General features: G+C 46.4%; 1 protein-coding gene across 1 annotated transcript; it reads right to left on the reverse strand.

Annotated features, from left to right (window-relative positions):
• Positions 1-767: 767 nt before the first annotated feature.
• On the reverse strand, positions 768-19,853 carry LOC8028747. Its single transcript, XM_002401405.4, has 12 exons — positions 19,635-19,853; positions 19,223-19,342; positions 19,075-19,152; positions 18,899-18,980; positions 18,345-18,437; positions 13,576-13,664; positions 11,386-11,565; positions 7,816-8,095; positions 7,449-7,516; positions 2,927-3,390; positions 1,656-1,711; positions 768-884 (listed from the first exon to the last, which is right to left on the reverse strand). The coding sequence occupies exons 2-12, from the start codon at positions 19,340-19,342 to the stop codon at positions 823-825; spliced, it is 1,572 nt and encodes a 523-aa protein (XP_002401449.3). The 5' UTR covers positions 19,635-19,853; the 3' UTR covers positions 768-822.
• Between the last annotated feature and the right edge of the window lie 394 nt (positions 19,854-20,247).

Below are 20,247 nucleotides of genomic sequence, written 5' to 3' on the forward strand. Positions count from 1 at the left end.
ATGATTGCTTGCACAACAGAAACTCTTTAGGCATTGCTTCTTTGCACTGCACGACTGCAAGCAGGGAAAGAACCCTTTTAACCAGTCTTAACTCTGGCCTCTTTCCACACTCTTACGAGGTGGGCAGTAGGCAGCGCTATTTATGTCCTTGTTTATTGTGTGCTGCAGCTCCTGTTTGTAAGAATGACCCGACTCACCAACATCGCCCCTTCGATTCCACACCCTTGCCACACTGCGGCTAAAATCGACAAGCACGTACGCACCAGTTACTAAAAAACGCTTCAGCTGCACAAATGCAGTGCATTTTCGTGCAGCCTTATCGAAGCTACCTTGCATGTACCTGTAACCTTTGCCGTAGTCCACGCCAAGATAAAGTCCAGATGGGCCAAAGTTTTTTCGAGTTTAACACTTGCTGCAGGCAACCAATAGACCAATGCTGCCTGCCAGTCTAGCTATGCCGCCATGGACCGATGGATTAAGGTGCAGTAGCAACTCTCGTATGTCGTACAAAAGAGTGTTCGCTGCAGACGTGAATATAATTATCTGTAAACAATCGCCGCGGCCCTGCGCGTGCCTCCCGTGGACTGAAAATGTGGTGGTGTCACATGTGCGTCAAATGCTTGGCAAGATCTGTTTTTTTGGCAAGCCTCATTTTTGCCTTCGGCATTCACGGCTCCGAAAGTACCGACTGCTCGTGCCAAACCACGCCAGTCGACCAGCCGAAACGGGCTCTTTGGATTTCGGCGGAGAGGACCCTGAGGCGAGCGTAGTTGAAATAATGTATCGGTTTAATTGTAGCCTTCGCAAATATAATTGTGGAGATCAGTCAGAGTCCTCGAGGTCATCCGCATGAGTGTACTGGTGGCTCTCTTCCCAGTCATCCACTGTAAAAGAAAAAAAAAAACATTTGCAATCACATTTTGATTTATTGATGAAAACATTGTATGCAGAATTGCGTTTTATGAGGAACGCAGCACGCATCAACTCTACTCTCGGCCTTCTGAGCACGAGACGCTGCGTCAATGTCGCCACGTCCTTTCGTACTGTTTTTTATTTATTTTTGTTCTCGAAGGTTCTGCAGCTGGCAAACTATTCTCGAAGCATCTCAAAATCCTCTCTCCTGCCTTTTTTTTTTTTTTCCCATCACAGTTGTATTGCGTGCTTGGCGGAGCTTGCGGCAGAGGTGTTTGGGAGTAGGCCAATAGCCCAACACTCTTTGAACTTGGCATGCTTCGCTCGCTTTTCTTCGCGGCTAAATCGGTTAAATTCAGTAAGAATGCGATCCAGCATTGGCAAGTTGAAGCGGCACGACTGCTGGCAAGTCGACTGTGCAAGGGTGCTCTTTCCTCAAAGAGCGTACGAACCTCTCCTTTATGCAAATGGTCAACGGAGATGTGGATGCATTTCTTGCTCAAAAGCCCCAAGGAAGTTGTAGAACAGATGCATGCGTCACTACAAGCCGAATATTGCCCACTTTTTGTGTTAGCCCTGTAGGGTTGCTAGCCAGGTTGAACCTTCCATCCGTTTAATTAGTAGAATCCCGGAGAGCTTGGGATCACTCGGAAGTCTTATCGAAGTTGCTAGTGCTTCCCTCACAACCAAACAAAAAGAAAAAAAAAAAAAAATGTGCACTAGATTGTTTGCGGCATACTCACTTTGGCACTCCTGGGAACAGTAGTATGCAGGAGGAAACAGCCCCTTTCGCACGCACCTGGTCCAACGAGAAAGAGACAAACTGGTGAATCGGTGAAACCCAAGAAAGCGCTGTATGCGGCACCAGAAACTCAAGGCCACTGGAAACTTTGCTGCTATCCTTTAATTAAAGGTGCATCGTTAGCCGGACTCGCTAAAGTTGCTTGATGCATTGGTGCTCGTCTTACACGTGGTAGCGTCAACGTAGAGGGGCTTTGGGACGCACACGGCTGGTAGCGGGCCTAAAGCAAAGTCCTAAATGCGCTGTAGAAACTTGTGCATGCACTGGTAGCTTTTGAGAAAGTGGCAGCCAAGTCTGGCGAGTTACGTCGGTAGCTCAACTGCACCTATTAATCCAACTATATAGGAACTTGTTACCTCCGTATGCGAGCTAAATAACGGAGCCTTTGCTCAATCGACGTTCCGAGTTTTTTTTTATTTTAGCCACGCGGGCGCATATACCGGTACGTAGTATTACAATCTTCCTCCGACTTTTCGTTACAGTCGGATAGAATTGCAGCAAGCTTGCAATACCAGTGTGGGCATTTGGAGTATGTTTTTCTAATTCAAGATCGTGCAGGGTCCTGTGCGCCGTGTTGTGGATTGTTTGGGTTTTTGAAGCTGTTCAGTGTGTTGGAAGAAAAAAAATGAGACGTTTACAAATATCTGAAATGCAAAATTAGAGCGCAGCTCTTGAGAAACGGGGGGGGAGGGTACGGAAGGGAAATGTCTGAAATGCGAAATTAGAGCGCAGCTCTTGAGGAGGAGGAGGGGAGGGCATGCCTCTCCATACACTCCTCCTTAACCCGCTAAATTTAGTGGGAAAACTTCCCGGCTAAATTTAGCGGGTAAAGTTTCCCCGCTAGATTTAGCGGGAAAATTGACGTCAGGTGACCTCAACACCAATTCAATTTCCTGCTAAATTTAGGGGAATGGTTACGCTGACGGAGATGCCTCGAAACGCGGAAACGGGCGTCCAAGAGCTGCGCTCTAAAATAAATACAAATATTGTTTGTAATTGGAGCAGTGAAACAAAAATTACAACAAAGCGAGGACACAACGTCGAACCTTCCGATACATACCCTTTATAGGTAAATATCTTGAACTCTATGTTAAATACCGGAACTTTGTTTTTTGAGAAACGCGACCAAAAACGAAACTCCCCGCCGACATGCGGCGTCGCAGATTGCTCCCACAACACTCTGCAAACGAAGCGACAGACGGTGAAACTCACAGAGAGCACCGCTTGAGTTTGCAGCCCTCGCTCCTCTTGCAGTAAGCGCAGCACTTGGTCGTTCCGTTCGCCGCCGCCGCCGCCTTTGCCGCCACGGCCTTGGCAGGGCTAGTCTTGGCCGCCAGTCCGTTGGTCACGGTGCCGTTGACCGTGGCGCCCAGGTTAACCTGCTTCAGGCAGTCGACAGCCTTGGCCATCATGGCCTTGGACTCGGCAGTGTCCTCGATGGCCACCCTCGAGATGGGAGACGGCTTGGCACAGCTTCCGTCGAGCTCGGTCTGGGCGACGGGCGCCGGCGGGTTGGCGCTGCCGCCGGCAACGCTGGCGGAGCGCCCCTTCTTTTTCTTCTTCTTCTTCTTGGGGCTGGAAGAGGGCGGGACGTCGCGGAACTGGCGCGGCTTCAGCCCCTTCTCCTGCATGATGACCTTGAATTTTTCCTCGGCCAGCTTGAGCACGTCCAAGACCTGGAGGGATGGGAGTGAGGACTGGGATGCGGCGGGGTAGTTTCATGGATGGGCATAGCAGCCCGTCGGCCCAACAAATGAAAAGGGAAATGCAAAACACACGTGGACAGGGCCAAAGAAGGAAGCACTTACTGCGTCTATACACCCAATGTGTCTGTACTTTGTCCTGCCCGTGTACGTTTCACACTGTTTTCCTCGTCGTAATCTGCAACTAGCCCGTCGTGTCCACCCTTTACGCGGACACGGTACTGACAAACGTAGGATTTTATAGCCTAACTTAGTGGTCAGGCTCGAAACATTTCACATTTGTTAAAGGGCTGTCAAATAAAATGCAACAAAAACTGCACACACCAATACAAAAACAAAAAAAGTAAAAACAAATGTTTCTTTAAAAGTGTGAAAGTTCCAGTGCACAAGTATGTTTTCAGTAAGGACATCAACCGTGCAAACAGCACGGCTTTCCTCCTTGCCTCCTTACCTTTCTTGTTTTCACGACATTGAGAACCAACAACAACAACGGAGGCTTTGACAACAGCCAGCAGGGCGTGCTTGTGGCTGTCCAAACCCAGACCTGTACATTGGGAGAGCCTGGCCAGTAGGCATGGCGACGAAGGAGCTGAAGATGAGGAAGGTGAAGGAAAGGGGGGAGAGTGCCGAAGGAGCAATAGAGGAAGGAGGGACCAAAGAGGAAACGACCGCCCTTTTTGTTCTTTCGCCCAAATAAAAGTCTGCAGTAAAACGTCGAGAAAACTTCATTCATTAGCTTTTCAACCCGCAGTGATGTGATTGGCCTAAGCCATTTTGGAGCACCTTTCGGCGCAGCCAGAACAGTGTTTTGGAGCACTTTGGAGCAGCCAGAGCAGCGTTTTGGAGCAGCAAAAGTGGCTTTTGGAGCAGCCAAGACAATGTTTTGAAGCAGCAAAAGTTACTTTTGAGGCAAAATATTCTTAGAAAAAAAATATTCCTTTTAACGAAGGGCTCTTCGTGCTTTGTTGTGTTCTGATGCAACGGAACTCGCTGCTTGTATTTTTAGTGCTGAGACATCCTACAAATGTACAATGCTGTAGGCATTGCCAAACAATTCCCAAAAACCACTGGCCACCATTTTACTGGTTCCCGACGTGCCACATTTGCGGCCAAAGTAAGCAAACGTAAAACAATGGATTTGCAAGCATCTCGGCTGGTGCCTCTGTCGTGCAATCACGTTCGCATTCACTTGAGGGCGACTTCGGCAGGCTTGCACAGCAGTCTTTGAGGTAAAGAGGGATTTTTGTAGTAACGTATGATTTAAATAAGAACAGGAATGTTGATGAACATGCAGCCGTACTTAGTTTCGTTTTAGAAAGCGCCATATCTGCACCGACGTGGGGACGGCAACACCCGACGTCGCACGACCACGGTGGCTGGAAGGCAGGGACGATATATAGTTTTCCCATGGCCATTGTTTTCATGAGCGAGTTGGTTCAGCTCACAAAGTAACTTCCACCACACAAAAACGTGGTTTCATTTCACAGCATGACGGCATGGCAGGTACCCGGCACGGTAGCGTCGGAGCGTCTGCACACACTCGCGTCTTTCATTGAAAATATTTAAACAAAAGACCCGAGAAGAGACCCACGAGCAGAGGTCGGCATTTTAGGTCGCCCTCACTCACCCTCACCCTCACAGCCACACTCACCTAAGCCCCTCACTCACCCTCACCCTCACAGCTACACTCACCTTCAGCCCCTCACTCACCCTCACCCTCACAGTCACACTCACCTTCAGCCCTTCACTCACCCTCACTGAACCTCACGACCCTCATGCACTCACCGCCCTCACGGTCCTCACGCCCCTCACCGCCCTCACTCACTCATGGCCCTCACGCCACTCACCTCGCTCACGCCACTCACCGCCCTCACGGCCCTCACCCCCCTCACGGCCCTCACACACTCATAGCCCTCACGCCACTCACCGTACTCACGCCACTCACCGCCCTCACGCCACTCACCGCCCTCACGCCACTCACCGCCCTCACGGCCCTCACACACTCATAGCCCTCACGCCACTCACCGCCCTCACGGCCCTCACCGCCTTCACGCCACTCACCGCCCTCACGCGCCTCACCGCCCTTGCGGCCCTCACACCCCTCACTCCCCTCACGCACTGATGGCCCTCACGCCACTCAGGCCAGCTTCGGATGGGGCAAATTCGCCCAGAAACTTTACGTCGCAACACCAGCAACACGGGCCGCCCGCGATCACACGCAGCAACCAATTGCTGCAATTTGCCATCGTCATCATAAAATTTTATTTTTCTTGCGCTATTAAGACACAATTACGCGTTATGAACGTGTTTTTATGCATTTAAATCTCGTTAAGAATACTAATGCACCTTTCTGAAACAGTTTATTTCCAAAAAAAACGATCAATTTCAAACGAGAACCAAGTCTTTCGGTGTCATCATCACCGGCACGAGGTATCACGTGAAAATTTTGCGTCCCTGATTGGATGCGGCCGCTTCAAACGGGTTCGAATTGCTCCGAGTTGCTTGCTTATTTCGAGCCGGACCCGATCTCAGCAATTCGTGTCGATCTAGGGAAAACTAGAGAACAACCCGCCATTAAAGGGGCACTGACACATCAAAATCATATTTTTTTTTATTATCCGAAACGATTGAAAACGATGCCGGGCCATTACCCTCAAAATTTGAGATTTGGGAATTCAGTATTCGTGAAGTAAAAAAAACAATTTCCAAATGCCGAATTCGAAGTTCCCGCGCAATTGGCGCCGGTGCCTTGACGTCAAAAATTGAGGAGACCTGAGAGTCCACTTTCCTGTCACCACTCCCTGCTGTTGCCATGGCGACCCAAAGCGAGGAGGATAGGAGCGAGCGCCGGCTAGCGCCGGCGTTGCGGCGGACCGGTTTTGAGCGGTGTCGCCTGTTTTCCGTTGGAGGATACAAATCCAGGAGACGGCACCACAACGAACTCCCGATTTTTGGTATTTCAAAAAGAAGGGCCGTAGTGCGTTCGCAATTGCGTTAAAAAACATGTTTTAAGATTGCCGTAATTAAATGTTATAGAGATGTCGCCTACAAAGCTTCTAAATTTCCTGATTTTTGACGTCACCGATCAAAAGAAGCGAGGAGGCGAGAGGCGGGAAAATCAAACGCCAAAAATAAAAAGGCGCGCGCGCGCGCGAGAAAATTTTTTTTCGCGATGCGGTTTTTTTTGCGTGTTTATGACTGCAACTTGCATCGTTTTAGACAATTAAAATAAATACGACCTTTGGGGTGTCAGTGCCCCTTTAACACCAAAATTGCTGAGAAAGATGCTCGATCTGAAGGGTGCCTCACGCACTCACCGCACTCAAAGCCCTCACACACCTCATGCGCTCACCGCCCTCACGCCCCTCATGCCACTCACTGCCCTCACGCACTCACGGCGGCGAGATCATTAACCAGCCAAACTCTCCCAATATATGGCTTTGCCCAGATACACGTGATGAGCACGTTCCAGGTCTCTGTCCAAGAACACAAGCAAAAAGAAGCCTTCCCCGAGTGCAAACACAAAAGTGCCAAAGCGAACCGGATTTGGAGGAAAGCCTCCCATCTGTTTGAATAATGCGAAGTTTGAATTATTGGGAGTTTTCTTCCTAGTACCACATAGGACGGGACCTGCATGTTTGTTTAAATTATCCGCGAGTGTGGATTAAGAGAATTCGAATTAACGAGATTCCACTGTATAAGCAAATGCTGCGACTGCAGCAAACATGTCCTGTTTGGACGGCCTTTAACAAGTTTTCGGTTGTGACAAAGACAAAATACACTGACAGTCTCTGCACGTGTGCCAATTACGTTAAACCCAATCTTGGGACCAAACACCGCCAGTCAAACTTGTTGCCGAATGCTTAGACGATCCGCGTCACTGCCACGCGAGTTTTCGCTCCGTGCATTGCCAAAGTGCGGTGCGACAAAGCACTCGGCCAACCAAACTTTCCCCATGGCTAGACGACATTGTCCGCGCATCTTACGCAGCCGAGAGCCGCGAACCGAGAGAGCGACTAATGGGGGCGCACCTTTTTCTGCTGCCAGAACTCCTGACGAGCCTTCTCGTCCGACACTTCCCTTCTCATTTGGTCCGCAGCTACGAGAAAGAAAAAAAAGAAAAGACGGTTTAGAACTCCATCAAGGTTCTAAGCATATACACAGCATCTCGACAATGTTGTAGAAGAATGGATCCCACTAAGTAAAGCATCCAATACACGGAGCTGCCGAACGCCGGGGTTTTTTCCGGAAGCTCTAAAACTTTGGCACCTGTTCCGGATAGTATCCTACGCAACATTTTGGCAAAAATTGCGCAGCAATGCTTTTTTTTTTTTTTTTTGGAACGAGGCATGGAGACGTACAAGGATGACCGGGGCTGTAGCCAAGAGACCCTCCCACCTTTCTTGAGGTTCCTCTTCATCTGGCACATCTCGCAGGTGAGGTCATCGTGGAGGTCGTCGTCCGTCTCGGCCAGCTGGTCCGAGATGGCAAAGAGGAGGTTGTCGTGCTCGTCGTCGTAGTCCGAGTCAGGGTCAGAGTCCGAATAGTCTATGCCCTCCACGTCGTAGCAGGGCACGAGAGACGCCACCTCCCGGAATCCCGTGGCCCGGTCGGGCGCCTTCTCCATCACCGCACGCAGCTCCTCCAGATCGGGAGCCGACCAGAAGGCTAACTTGGACTGCGAGCCCAAGGACCGAAACTTCTCGTTTGCTCGATCGTGCCGACAAAGATCAGGGAGGCTCGGGACATAGACCACACACCCTTGTGCGTGGTTTGTGCAGGTTTTAAAGGGGCATTGACGGGGCATTTTTGCTCGCCGAGGTCTTTATTTGTATGTAACATACGAGAGCCCAGCTACCCAGGAAACAATTTGCGGCTCAAAATTTTTTTTTTTTACTGCCCGAAAACCACCGATCGGGAACTGGCCGGTTTGAGTTGCGCTCACCCTCTTCTCCGTGGTCACGTGCCGTTTTCTATGGTTTAGAGTTAGACACAACTACCACATATAATCGAAGTCGTGGGTCATTGAAGGCAGACACTCAATATTAAAGATAGAAAAGAAATATGCTACCCATTTTAGAGTGGAGCCCTTAGGCGGCCGTTTCCATGATGAGCGCGCGCGTTGCGTTATGGGACGTCTCAGTTTTCCCACTAAATTGAGCAGGGCAACTGAATTGGTGTTGAGGTCATGTGACGACAGTTTTATTGCTAAATTTAGCGGAGAAACTCAATGCGCAGTGTCGCATTATGGGACGTCGCAGACCTCGACACCAATTCAGTTTCCCTGCTAAATTTAGCGGGGAATTGAATTGGCGTTGAGGTCACGTGACAACCATTTTCTAGCTAAATTTAGGGGGAGGCTGTGGAGGAGGAGGAGCGAGAGGAGAGTACGCAAGAGGAGGGGAGGGTACGGAAGTGGGGAGGGTACAAAAGGAGGTGAGGATACGATGGAGGAGGGTATGAAGCAGGAAAAGGACATGGAAAAGGAGGAGGGTGCAGAACCAGCATGTGAGGAGGGTGATCTACATTTGTACACATATATTTCTTTCTCAAAATGTTTAGCGCGGTATATCGTAACATCAAAATACCTCAAAAGCTGCACTCTAATTTCGCATTACAGAGATTTGCAAACGTCTAATTTTTTGTGGCTTCTAGAAAGCTGCAAATACGTTGATTTGCAGCTCTCTCCTTGTCCATATTTCTTCCTCCCGAGTCCAGTTTCGGTTTCGAGCAGTTTTATGTTTTTTTTTACTTAATTAAAAATATATGTGATGCTGTAGCAAAATGTTGATTGGGTAGTCTTCTGACAACATATAAATCGCCTGGCAAAAAATACAAAATATTCGAGGGTATCTGTGTCTCTTTAAGGAGAATGGCTTTCTCGGGATCTTCGGGCCACTTGGAGGTACGTTTCTGGCCGTTTCCCCGCCGAATGTATAAAGAAAATGACGTCGCACGACTTGCTGTCACGTGACCTACACAGAAATTCGGTTTCCCCGCTAGATTTGGCGTGAAAACTGACGTCGCATGACCTCGACACTATTTCAGATTCCCCGATTCCCCGCTAAATTTAGCGGGGGAAATGATATCGCACGACTCCATGTCACGCGAACTACACGCAGAATCAGTTTCCCCGCTATTAAACTTTGGGGGGCAAATGACATCACGTCACCCATACACACGTCAGTTTCGACGCTAGGTTTAGCAGAAAAAATTATGTCGCACGATTTCAACGCCCCAAATTCAGTTTTCTCGCTAAATTTAGCGGGAAAAATTGACGTCCCATGGCTTTTTATCACGTGACCATAAGACCAGTTTAGTTTCTCCACTAAATTTAGCGGGAAAATTGACAAGTGACCGGCTGCGGCTCTTTCAATTGAGTTTGCAGATAATCGCTTAATTATGCAACGTGGTTGGTTCTGCCCCAATTTTTTTCATTGTGCACCCCAGATGTCAGTTAGGACGAAACCAAGCGAACGAGCGCTCTTCACGGGTGCTACCTTATTCGCGGCAAGAAGTTTCGGTGTCGCCATCTGGCGAAAACCCGATAGCGACACCGATGCCGCTTTTTGGAGCTGAATGAGCTTTCGTTCAGCCTCACTGTCTCGCTAGTAACTTTTAATTTCATTTTTGTTTAGGACATGTTCTTGCATTTGTCGCGGACGATTACAAATTTTGCGTCTGGCAGTTGTTCATCCCAGGTCTCAATGCTCCTAACTGGAGGGTTCTTACTTTTTTGTTCTGGGCAAAGCACGGTGAAGACACTCATTTTTAGCTCACCAACATTCTTAACTTACATCTTTTTTTCACACTTTAGTCGAGTTTCAGAAAACTTCCTTGTACCACTTCCTTGGAAAAAAAAATCAATGGCACGATTGCCATCCTGATTTCCTCCCTTGAGATAAAGTCACTAGTTCTCTATCCCGATTGTTGCATCTTTAAAAAATCAAGAGCAGTGCTGCGCCCGTTTGACTCTATGCGCATCCTTGACTTTACCAAGCTTAATAATATCAAGAGCAGCACCATGTTTATTATTTTGGTAATCACAGTCAAGAAGTGAATACTCCCAGCATATAAAGTGTGGATGTCTATGGGTCTTTATACAGAGTTAATGCAAAAAGAAGTGTTGAACTCTGAAGAGGCGCACAATGTAAAAGCCTAAATAAAAAAAACCAATATAAACCAAGTTATTATACACAAAAACAAATAGAAAAAAAAAAAAAGAACTAGGCAAGCTTTTAGTGGAAATCGCTTTGTCAAATTATCTATATCGACCAGTAATTTTGTTAACATCATGCATTTAAAATAGCAAATAATTTGGTCGAAAGCTATCGCCTCAGTCGCAGCCATTGAGACATTGCACAGATGTAGATGTTATGTGATAACTGTCATGACAATGTAACTTTAAAAAGTGGAGATACGGGATTTGTTTTTATCTGAAGTGCGAGTGAAGAAAGCACTTTAAACGAGAGAGCGTTAAGGAGCTTGTGTCGCACAAAAGCCAACATCAGCGTCAGTGGCATTGTGAAAGGAAACTCCCGATTGGTCGATAGGGTCATGACGCCACAGCCAAATGACCTCGCTCGGGGATTTCGAACCCACGACGCTCACGTGAAACTAGACCTCTATGAGGTGACCCTGGATAGAACCACATTTCACTACAGACAAGGTTTTGCAGCACTGCCAAGATCAAATGTATGACATGCTATCTACAACAAACGTTCATTTATAACGCAGCAAAAAGATTTTCGAGCAAAAACAAAAAATATTTAAGGATGCGCAAGAAAAAAAACACAAAAAGGAGTATACAGAAATCTTGAGTGTTCCACTCTCGTCGTAAAAGATTGCAAGGGGTTTTAACGCATTCGGTCGTAAAAAGTCGCGAATGCGCGAACGCTCGTGTGCGGACAACCCGAAACGCGGCTCGGCAGACGACGCACGCCCTTCGTGGACTCGCGCGTGGCATACCTCCAGGTGCTTGTAGAGGGGGTCCTCAGGGCACCACTCGGTGGGGCAGTGCCAATACGGGTCCCTCAGGTACAGAGTGTAGAAGTTGAGCAGGGTGCAATCCGGCTCGTTCACCCAGCAGCGCAGCACGGACACCACCGCGCTCGCAAAGCGGCTGAACACGTTCACCGTCAGGAAGGCCTGCAGACGAAAAAGCGGAGCACTTTGGACCCTTTCCGCGCTTGCAGGTGAACGCGTGAAAAATTTTGTTAACCCTTTAGCGGTCAAGTTTTAAAGGAGATTGCACTAAAAATAAATCTATGCCCAGCATTTTTTGTTTCTCTTGCTATCTAACGGGAGTACATACAGTGCTTGCTAGCTGTTCAGATTGAGAAATCATTGAATGGAAATATTGAAGGCAAAAAGTTGCTGCCTTTCTCCCATTGTCTAATTTTTACGAACCAACTTCAAATCAACGTTCTGGCCGCCTCGGACTCTGAACCAGAGGTACTTTGCAGAGCTCTTGCATTGGGGGACGAGTTCTTTGGCTCAAAATTCAATTCTCAGAGCGTTTGGGATCGCTTGCACAGAGTGTCAAATTTCAGCAAAGCGAAATACGACGCGAACAAAACAAATATAGCTCCCCATAGACATAACAGACAGCAACACCTCCTGGGGTGCAAGCAGCTTTGCCTATTGGCAGGAACTTTCCAACGTATAATCGCCGCAGCGCATGGGCGATAGCGACCATTCGGGATGCTTTCGTGCTGGCGTACATGTGTGGCGGTGACCGCCAAAGGGATATAGTGACATGCTATCTACGACAAACGACCATAGAAGAGAACGAAGACGAGTGTGTTAGTTCACCACCAGTCTCCCTATCCAAAAGAGAAAAAGAGAAGAATCGAAGAGGAAGCATAAGCTAGTCGATAAGACTATCATGAAATGCAGAATGCAGAAACAAATTATGAAGAAAAAAAGAACAAATAAAGCTAGTCGAAGAGAAAGAAGACTCATTAAACAGTTGGTAGTCCAGTGGTTGAATGCACATTTTATTTTTTCCTCTCATTTGTATGGATGGTTGATATTTGTATGTTCAGCTGGTTTCGCCCAAGTATGTATCACCAACTAGCTCAACTTTTCTTCGTCGTAGGATACAGTGCAATCCACTCATAACGACATTGAGAAAACCTGAAAACACAATCGTTATAACCGATTCTCACTGTATCTGGACTAGAAACTGGTCGTTTTTAGTCTAAAAACTCTACAAACTGATCGTTATAAGCAGCCTATCGTTTATGTGGTATCGTTATAATTGCACTGTAAAGGTTAGTTCGGGCAGCATTCTGAATTGCCAAACCACCGTATTTATTCGAAAAAAGGTCGACCTCCTCAGAAGCATGACCCGTGCACATATTTCTCTGCAACGCTCGAGAAGATTTAATCATTGCGATTTACAAAAGACACCCAGCGAACGACACGGAACCGATAACGTCGGAACAAATAGCAAACTTCCACGTGGATTGCAGTTTTAAAAAATGACAAATGTCATTTCGGCTTTGCCATTCGTCGGCTCCTTTCGCAAGTCTTAATGATCAGTCCTCGTGGGTTCTACAGAAAAGTAGACACGTGGGTCTATTTGTAGAAAAAAACTAGACTCGTCTTCGAACAAAAACGGTTAACACATTTCCGAAATAACCGGGCATCACGTGTCAAACCGCGTCACGCAGTTTGCAGCGGGTACCCCGGTGTTTGTCATTAATTTTTGATAAAGTTTCACTAAGGCAAGGGTTCTCAAACTTTTTGGTCCCACGAAACCCCAGGAAGCCTGAAATATTGCTGTGGACCCCCCCATTTGCCGGCGGAGAAGCGACATAAGTACAATCGCAGGCAATTTTGCTTGTGTTGCTTCTCATATATTTCCACCTTATCAATTGCGATGTCGGAACAAAATGAGATCAAGGCGCTTTGCAGGGTCCTGCTGCACAGCCCACAGCGTGGGTGGGGGAGGGAGGGGGGGGGTGCAATTTGGGCGTTCGCAGAACCCATGAGACCAGCTCGCGGAACCCGTGTTCCCCGGAACCCAGTTTGAGAACCCCTGCACTAAGGCATCACCAAAGATAGCTTGCCCCATGTTTTTCACCATTTATATCTTTATTTTGGGTGGGCGTTCTTTGGGAACTTTACGCTAGTTTTAACTCGTACACTCACGTGGAACTGGATTTTGTGGACGGAGTCCGGTTTCCCAAACACGGCACGGAAGGCATTCTTGGTCGACTGATTGTAGAATGGATCGTTTGCTGGAACAAGGTTGAAGGTACTGGTCTAAATCCGTCCATCAATCTATTCAAGTAATTGTGTTTAAAATGGCTAGGACACGAAAACTATATAGGTAGATTATTCTTGAAATAGAACGCTTATGGGTACTTGTTATACACACCAAGTTTTGCGATTTGTAGAGCTCTAGTAATCGCAATAATTAATTTGCGAATGATCATTTTCGTCTGGCAACCAGGCAACACTGGCCACGTTAGTTGTAACACATGGGGCATCCACTACAGTGGAATCACTGGGAGCACGGTAGGTGATAGGATTGGACGTCACATCGTACATTTTTTGGCGGGTCCCGGAGCCCTGAGGGTGCCGGTGTGAATGAGGGCCAAAATGTAGATACACAGTGGAGGGTTTCGGAGGGTCTGAGGAAGCCTCGCAGGACTAAGAAAAAGAAACAGCTTAACATAGGGTTCAAAAACATGCAGGGGGGCAGGAACAGAATAAAGTGGGAGGAGATTCAGGAGCAATTAGAGAGCGAAAACTTTGCAGTGTATGGATTAGCAGAAACACATCTGAGGGATATGGAAGAACCACCATACATACCAGGATATCATTGGATGGGATGCAACCGGGCCAATGAGGACCGCAAGGGAGGGGGATTAGGGGTGTTAGTTAAGGGTCAGGAATGGGAAAGGGAACAAGAGGACTGCAGGGAACACATGTGGGTCAAAGGCAATATTGGGGGTCCGGACACAATCTTGGGTTTTGTTTATCTAAAAACAGGGAGTGATGCAGCGGAGGAAAATGCAGAACGCTTGACATGTATATCAGGAGACGTTAGGGAAATCGGCACTAACAAGGAAATAATTATCTTGGGGGACATGAATGCACATTTGGAAGACTTTGATGGACATACAGATACAACGGGGAGGTTGTTGGAGGAGTTTTGCGAAGCTCTAGATCTAGTATTGGTTAATGCTCAGGTAAAATGTGATGGAAAAATAACATGGGAAAGAAAGAACTCTCACTCGACTATTGACTACTGTTTAATGTCGCGTAAGATATACAACAGATTAGGAGGCATGGAAATAGATGAGGAAGGCACAAAAAGTCTGGGGAGCGACCATAAGAGAATCAAGATCAGATTCGGCACAGTAAAATTAGAAACGCAAAATCAAAAACAAGAAGGAAGGAATAACTTAAATGATAAACAACTACAGGAGGTATCTAAGCAAATCGAGAACATAGTATCCAAGCAACCGGTAAGAGAATGGACATATGAAGACTTAATTAGTGTTTTCAATAGAGAGTTAGAGAAATATCGAATCAAACAAGGAGGTAGAAAACTAAAACGTAAGCTGAAAAGCTGGTGGGATAAAGAGGTTAAGGCAGCAATATCGAGACGCCAGGCGGCATCTAAAGAACACAGATGGGCAAAGAAAAAGGGGGCCACACTAGACGAAGTAGCATCAAAATGGGAGGAATTTCAGGAAAGAAAGCGGGAGGCATCAGCATTAATACAGGCCAAAATTGGGAGGGCAGGGGTCCAGTGGATGATGGAGATAAACCAGAAGGATAGGAATGCGGCAAAAAGGTTCTGGGAACACATCAGTGCGCAGGGAAAAACGACCGAGGGGTACCAGCAGACACTAACCACACAGGAAGGGACAAAGGTAGAGGGGGAAGAGGCAAGAGAATACATTAGACATACAATCGAAGCAGCATTTTCAGAGTTAGAATCAGATCAGGCAGTAGGGAATAATAGCGTCTACACAACACAAGAGGAGGATCATAGCGAAGAAGAGGAAATGACCACTGGGGAGTGGGAAAAAGCAGAAGGAAGGGTCCCGGCTGGAACTGCGACAGGTCCAGACGGCATACCAATGAGATGGATAAAAGTGCTAGGCAAAACAAGCAAATTGAAACTAAGGCAGGTGATTGACCAGATACTTATGGGAGGGGAGGTACCCAGTGACTGGAAATTGAGCAGGATGAGATTATTATATAAGGGCAGGGGAGACAAAGACAGTATCAAATCATACCGACCAATCACAGTAACTTCAGTAATATACAGGCTAGCTATGCAAATTGTAAGAAGAAGAATGGAAGAATGGGCAGAGAGAAAGCAGATCCTAGGGGAGCTTCAAAACGGTTTCAGGAAAGATAGACGACTAGATGATAATTTATTCGTAATCACTCAGTGCATAGAGATAGCAGTGACAAGTCAAAGGCCATTATGGGTAGCATTTTTAGACATCAAAGGGGCATATGACAATGTGAATCAGGAAAAACTCTGGAACCAACTGAAGGGATATGGGCTAGGGGGAACCATGGTTAAGTTTCTAGAACGGGTTTATACGGAGAATAGGGTGGTTATAACATGGGAAGCCGAAACTACAAGACCAGCAGCAATAAAAAGAGGTCTTAGACAGGGTTGCCCATTGTCTCCCTTGCTCTTTATGATATACCTCAGTGAAATGGAAAAAAGTTTAGAACGGTGCAACCTAGGTTTTGACCTGACTTACATGGAGGAAGGACATGAAGTAAATCAAGTATTGCCAGGGTTAATGTATGCAGACGACATTGTACTCATATCAGAAAGTCGTGAGACAATACAGGAACTGATTAAAATTTGCAGCAGGGAAGGGGACAATATAGGACTAAAATTTTGTAGGGACAAGTCTGGTATAATAGTTTTCAACGACGAGAAGGGGGAGCCCCTGGAGATACAGGACACATTAATAGAACACGTAGAAAAGTACAAATATCTGGGAGTATGGTTAAGTGAAGAAAGACGGTATCTAAAAGACCATGAAGATATTGTAATAAAGGGGAAACGAGATTCGGCTATCATGAAACACAGGGCACTATGGAACTATAATAGATATGAAGTTGTTAGGGGTGTATGGAAGGGAGTCATGGTGCCAGGACTGTCATTTGGGAATGCGGTATTGTGTACGAGGTCAGAAATTCAGGCAGGTTTAGAGATACAGCAAAGGAGTGTGGGTAGGTTGGCATTGGGGGCACATGGGAATACACCAAATGAGGGAGTACAGGGGGATATGGGTTGGGCATCTTTCGAGAGTAGAGAAGCGATCAGTAAAGTAAAATGTGAACAAAGACTAGCTGAAATTGAGGATACACGGTGGGCAGCGAAAGTGTACAAGTATCTATATATGAAAAGTCTTAACACTAGGTGGACAAACCGAACCCGCAAGCTGAGATTTAAATACATTCAACGAGATGGAGCCGATCAGAGCATAACAGTGGAAAAGGGAGTAAAGGAAACAGAGAGGAAATTGTGGGAAGAGAGAATGCAGGGGAAATCAGCTTTAGCAATATACAGGGCACAAAAAAAAGAAATAAAGAAGGAACAGCTGTATGATAATTCAGTGGGGAGCTCTTTGCTTTTTGAGGCTAGAACGGGGGTGCTGCGAACGAAAACGTATAGGGCTAAATTTCAGGAAGTAGACACTCTGTGTGACGTATGCAACCGCGAAAGGGAAACTATAGAACATCTAATTTTAAGGTGCACGGGGCTTCGTCCCACCCTCTTGGGGGGGATGACTACGGATTTGGAGGGGGCGCTGGGTTTTCCGGACATGAATGGACGAATTGATAGGGAAAGAATTGCGATTACTAAGAGGAGATTGGAAGATTGGTGGAAGAGATCTAGGGAAGGATAAAAAAAAAACAAAAAACATATAAAAATAGGCAATAAATTCAATTTAAAAAAGAGGGGGAACTGTTATAACAAAATACATACAAAAAAAAAATAGTAGAAGGGATGACGAAATGTTAGGCTAGGTGGCGCAAGCTGCCGCCCGATACAAAGGGTATAGCCATTACCATCCATCCATCCAACACGGTGCCCATAAACCACGAGATCATTGTATTCAGTTGAACGCTCTCTCTTTCCAGGTACACCCATGCTCGCCTTGCCAAGGTACGGTCGCACCCTGTCAAGCTACTCGGCTACTCCGCTGCTCTCGCTCTCGCCCCTTTACTTTTTGACCTCTCGCCACGGCATGCACATGCGAGATCTTCGCGGATGACGGCGAGTTTTTCCGTTATGTTCTTGATGCCGTTCCTGGTCGTCAGTGGGTCAAAGTCAAACTGACCAGCTTCCAAAATCTCTCAATAACGACCACTCTCATTGCTGCTGCGATTGCTGTGATCAGTGTCGAAGACTGTGATGAAGCGAGCGATCTCGTAGATGTCAGTCTTGAAACCACGTGCTTGAAACGCGGAAGGTAAACCAAGGAAGCTGAGGCGCGAGAGAGCCAAGTATGCAAGAGCGTGTAAGTGGACGCCGCGCGTTGGACAAATGACGTTGCCGACCCAATAACCATAGCGGCCTTTTCGAATGGGGCGTATTCGAGGTAAGTCGATTTATCCACGAACCTATTGTGTCGGTTTTTAAACAATTTCAGCAAAAATATAGGAACATACAGTGGGTCCTAGCAATATAGTTCTCTCCTATTTCATTTTCGGCGTGTCCTAGCCTGCCTTTAAAGGGGCATGTCGGCTGAGCATGCTGCTGTTGGTTTTTTCGACAGACCGGCATTCTTAGGTGAAGTTTCTAAAAAAAAAAATATGTTGTCAACAAAACTAGAATATTAGAAACGAGGAAATATGTTTGTTCCATTCCTTTCAAATGGTATGTGGTGGATTAAATTGGAAGTAGAAACAAGAGCTGTACTCACAAATAGGTCGTGTCCCAATGTGGGCCATAAAGTCTCTATTGGCCATGACGAACATGATTGACAACATCAACTCCTTGGCGAGTCCGTATCCCTCTGAGGGGGAGGGGGAGGGGAGGGGGGGGGGGGGGCAGGCGAACGGTCACAACGATGGTTAGACAATGCAATAAAGGAAAAAAGATAGTATATAAGCTTTGCAATTATTTATCTTTTCAGAACTTGCAAGAGCATGAGACTTCACAATGTAAATCAAGTGTGCAGCGAGGCTGGATAAGCTTATAAGTGCAGCAGAACCAAAAATCTCGGGCTTATGAAATGCAAGCTTTCGCTCCATGCGGTCAGAGCTGCAGTGCGTTAACTCGGCCACTGATCGTGGCTCGCAACAGCATCAAACTCTGAAATGTGACTCATACGTGCAACGAGATTAGATGAGCTTGGAACCAACTTTGCTCATACAAAACTTTTTATAGAGTAGCTTGCAAATGCACGAAACCCGAGGTACCACATCACTATCATTTGCAATCAATATGCAATCATAAATTTGTTTAAAAACTTACCAAATACAAACTTGTCACAAATATCCATGAAAGTGTTGTCTACCACGGCTTTCACTAGATCTTGACTCGTGGGAAATCTTTGCTGGAACGGAAACGAACAGAGGGTAGCGATCAAGTGCTTGCTTCGCGATATTCGAATTACGCGCTCAATTGGTATATCGGGAAGAAGACCTTACCAAAAATTCATACGTATATATGTGAGAATTGATGTACTCTCTCAGCGATATCACCAGCCGAATCCAGTAGCACTTGGTCTACGAAAGAAACGAAACCATAGTCAAACTTCTTGTGCGACAACAAGTGGTTGCCGCCATGTAGACCTACCTGTTCACGCCACATGCACTTGAACGTGTCCCAGTGGGTGCTCAAAAATTCGGCGTCCTCCGGGCACACTTCGCGACTAAAGACGCCGTTGGCTGACGAATCAAACTTAATCCACCGCATCTAAAAAAGAAAGGGTTGACGTAGACTGTTCCATAAAACTTTGACAACCGTAAACAAAAAAACAAAAACGAAAGACAACCCAAACAGTTCTTAATTATTCCTTTCCAGCTATGACAAGAGTTCGACCGCCCAAAAATATAGATATGGAGAGAATTGAGAGGTTACAATGATGCAAGCAAAAAGAAAAAGTAAGAAATATTTATGTTGGGCACTTTGTAATCCTGGGTGCCATCCCGCCAACAAACGAGGGCGACGACAAGAAGCGCGAACGTGGTGTCAGTATGTTTGTTACCTTTGCGTTTCGGCGACGCTGTCGCAGCCGTAGGCAAATGTTTCTCAATATTTATCCAAAGATTATCTCTCTACATTGGGACCGAATTACTCGAATATAAAAGAAACTTTCAGGAAACTCGAATTTGCGGAAACGAACGCAATCACTTTGCGAAGTTGGTTTAGAATTCGAACGTGCCCAGCCCAGTGTTGCTAACAGCTGAGATTTCCTCGAGTAAAGGCAGTAAAGGCTGAATCATTATATCCTAATGCTAAAAAAACACATAACATAAATTAAAAAAACCGTGGTGATTAAATTAAAATCAAAATTAAAATAGCTTAAAATCAAAACAATGTAGAAAATAAATGAATGACGGATGATTACGCCCCTCACCCTCCTAAGCCAATTTTCTTCCTTTGGTTCAGCTTTTTAGCACTTAATATTCTATTTTATCTTGATAGATACGGTTAATTGATCTTTAATATATTCTCGCAAATTTGCCGCTTTCTGCAATTTTTGTGGCAACGCTGGGTACGCTATATTAATGAATATAGTTAATAAAATTGACAACTTGAAGTTAGGCGGCTACTTGCGCCACTTATCCAATGTTTCCGTGATAACGAGCGACGCTAGC

Source organism: Ixodes scapularis, unplaced genomic scaffold (genome assembly GCF_016920785.2).
Source record: "Ixodes scapularis isolate PalLabHiFi unplaced genomic scaffold, ASM1692078v2 PGA_scaffold8__174_contigs__length_109621045, whole genome shotgun sequence".
Lineage (NCBI taxonomy): Eukaryota > Metazoa > Arthropoda > Arachnida > Ixodida > Ixodidae > Ixodes > Ixodes scapularis.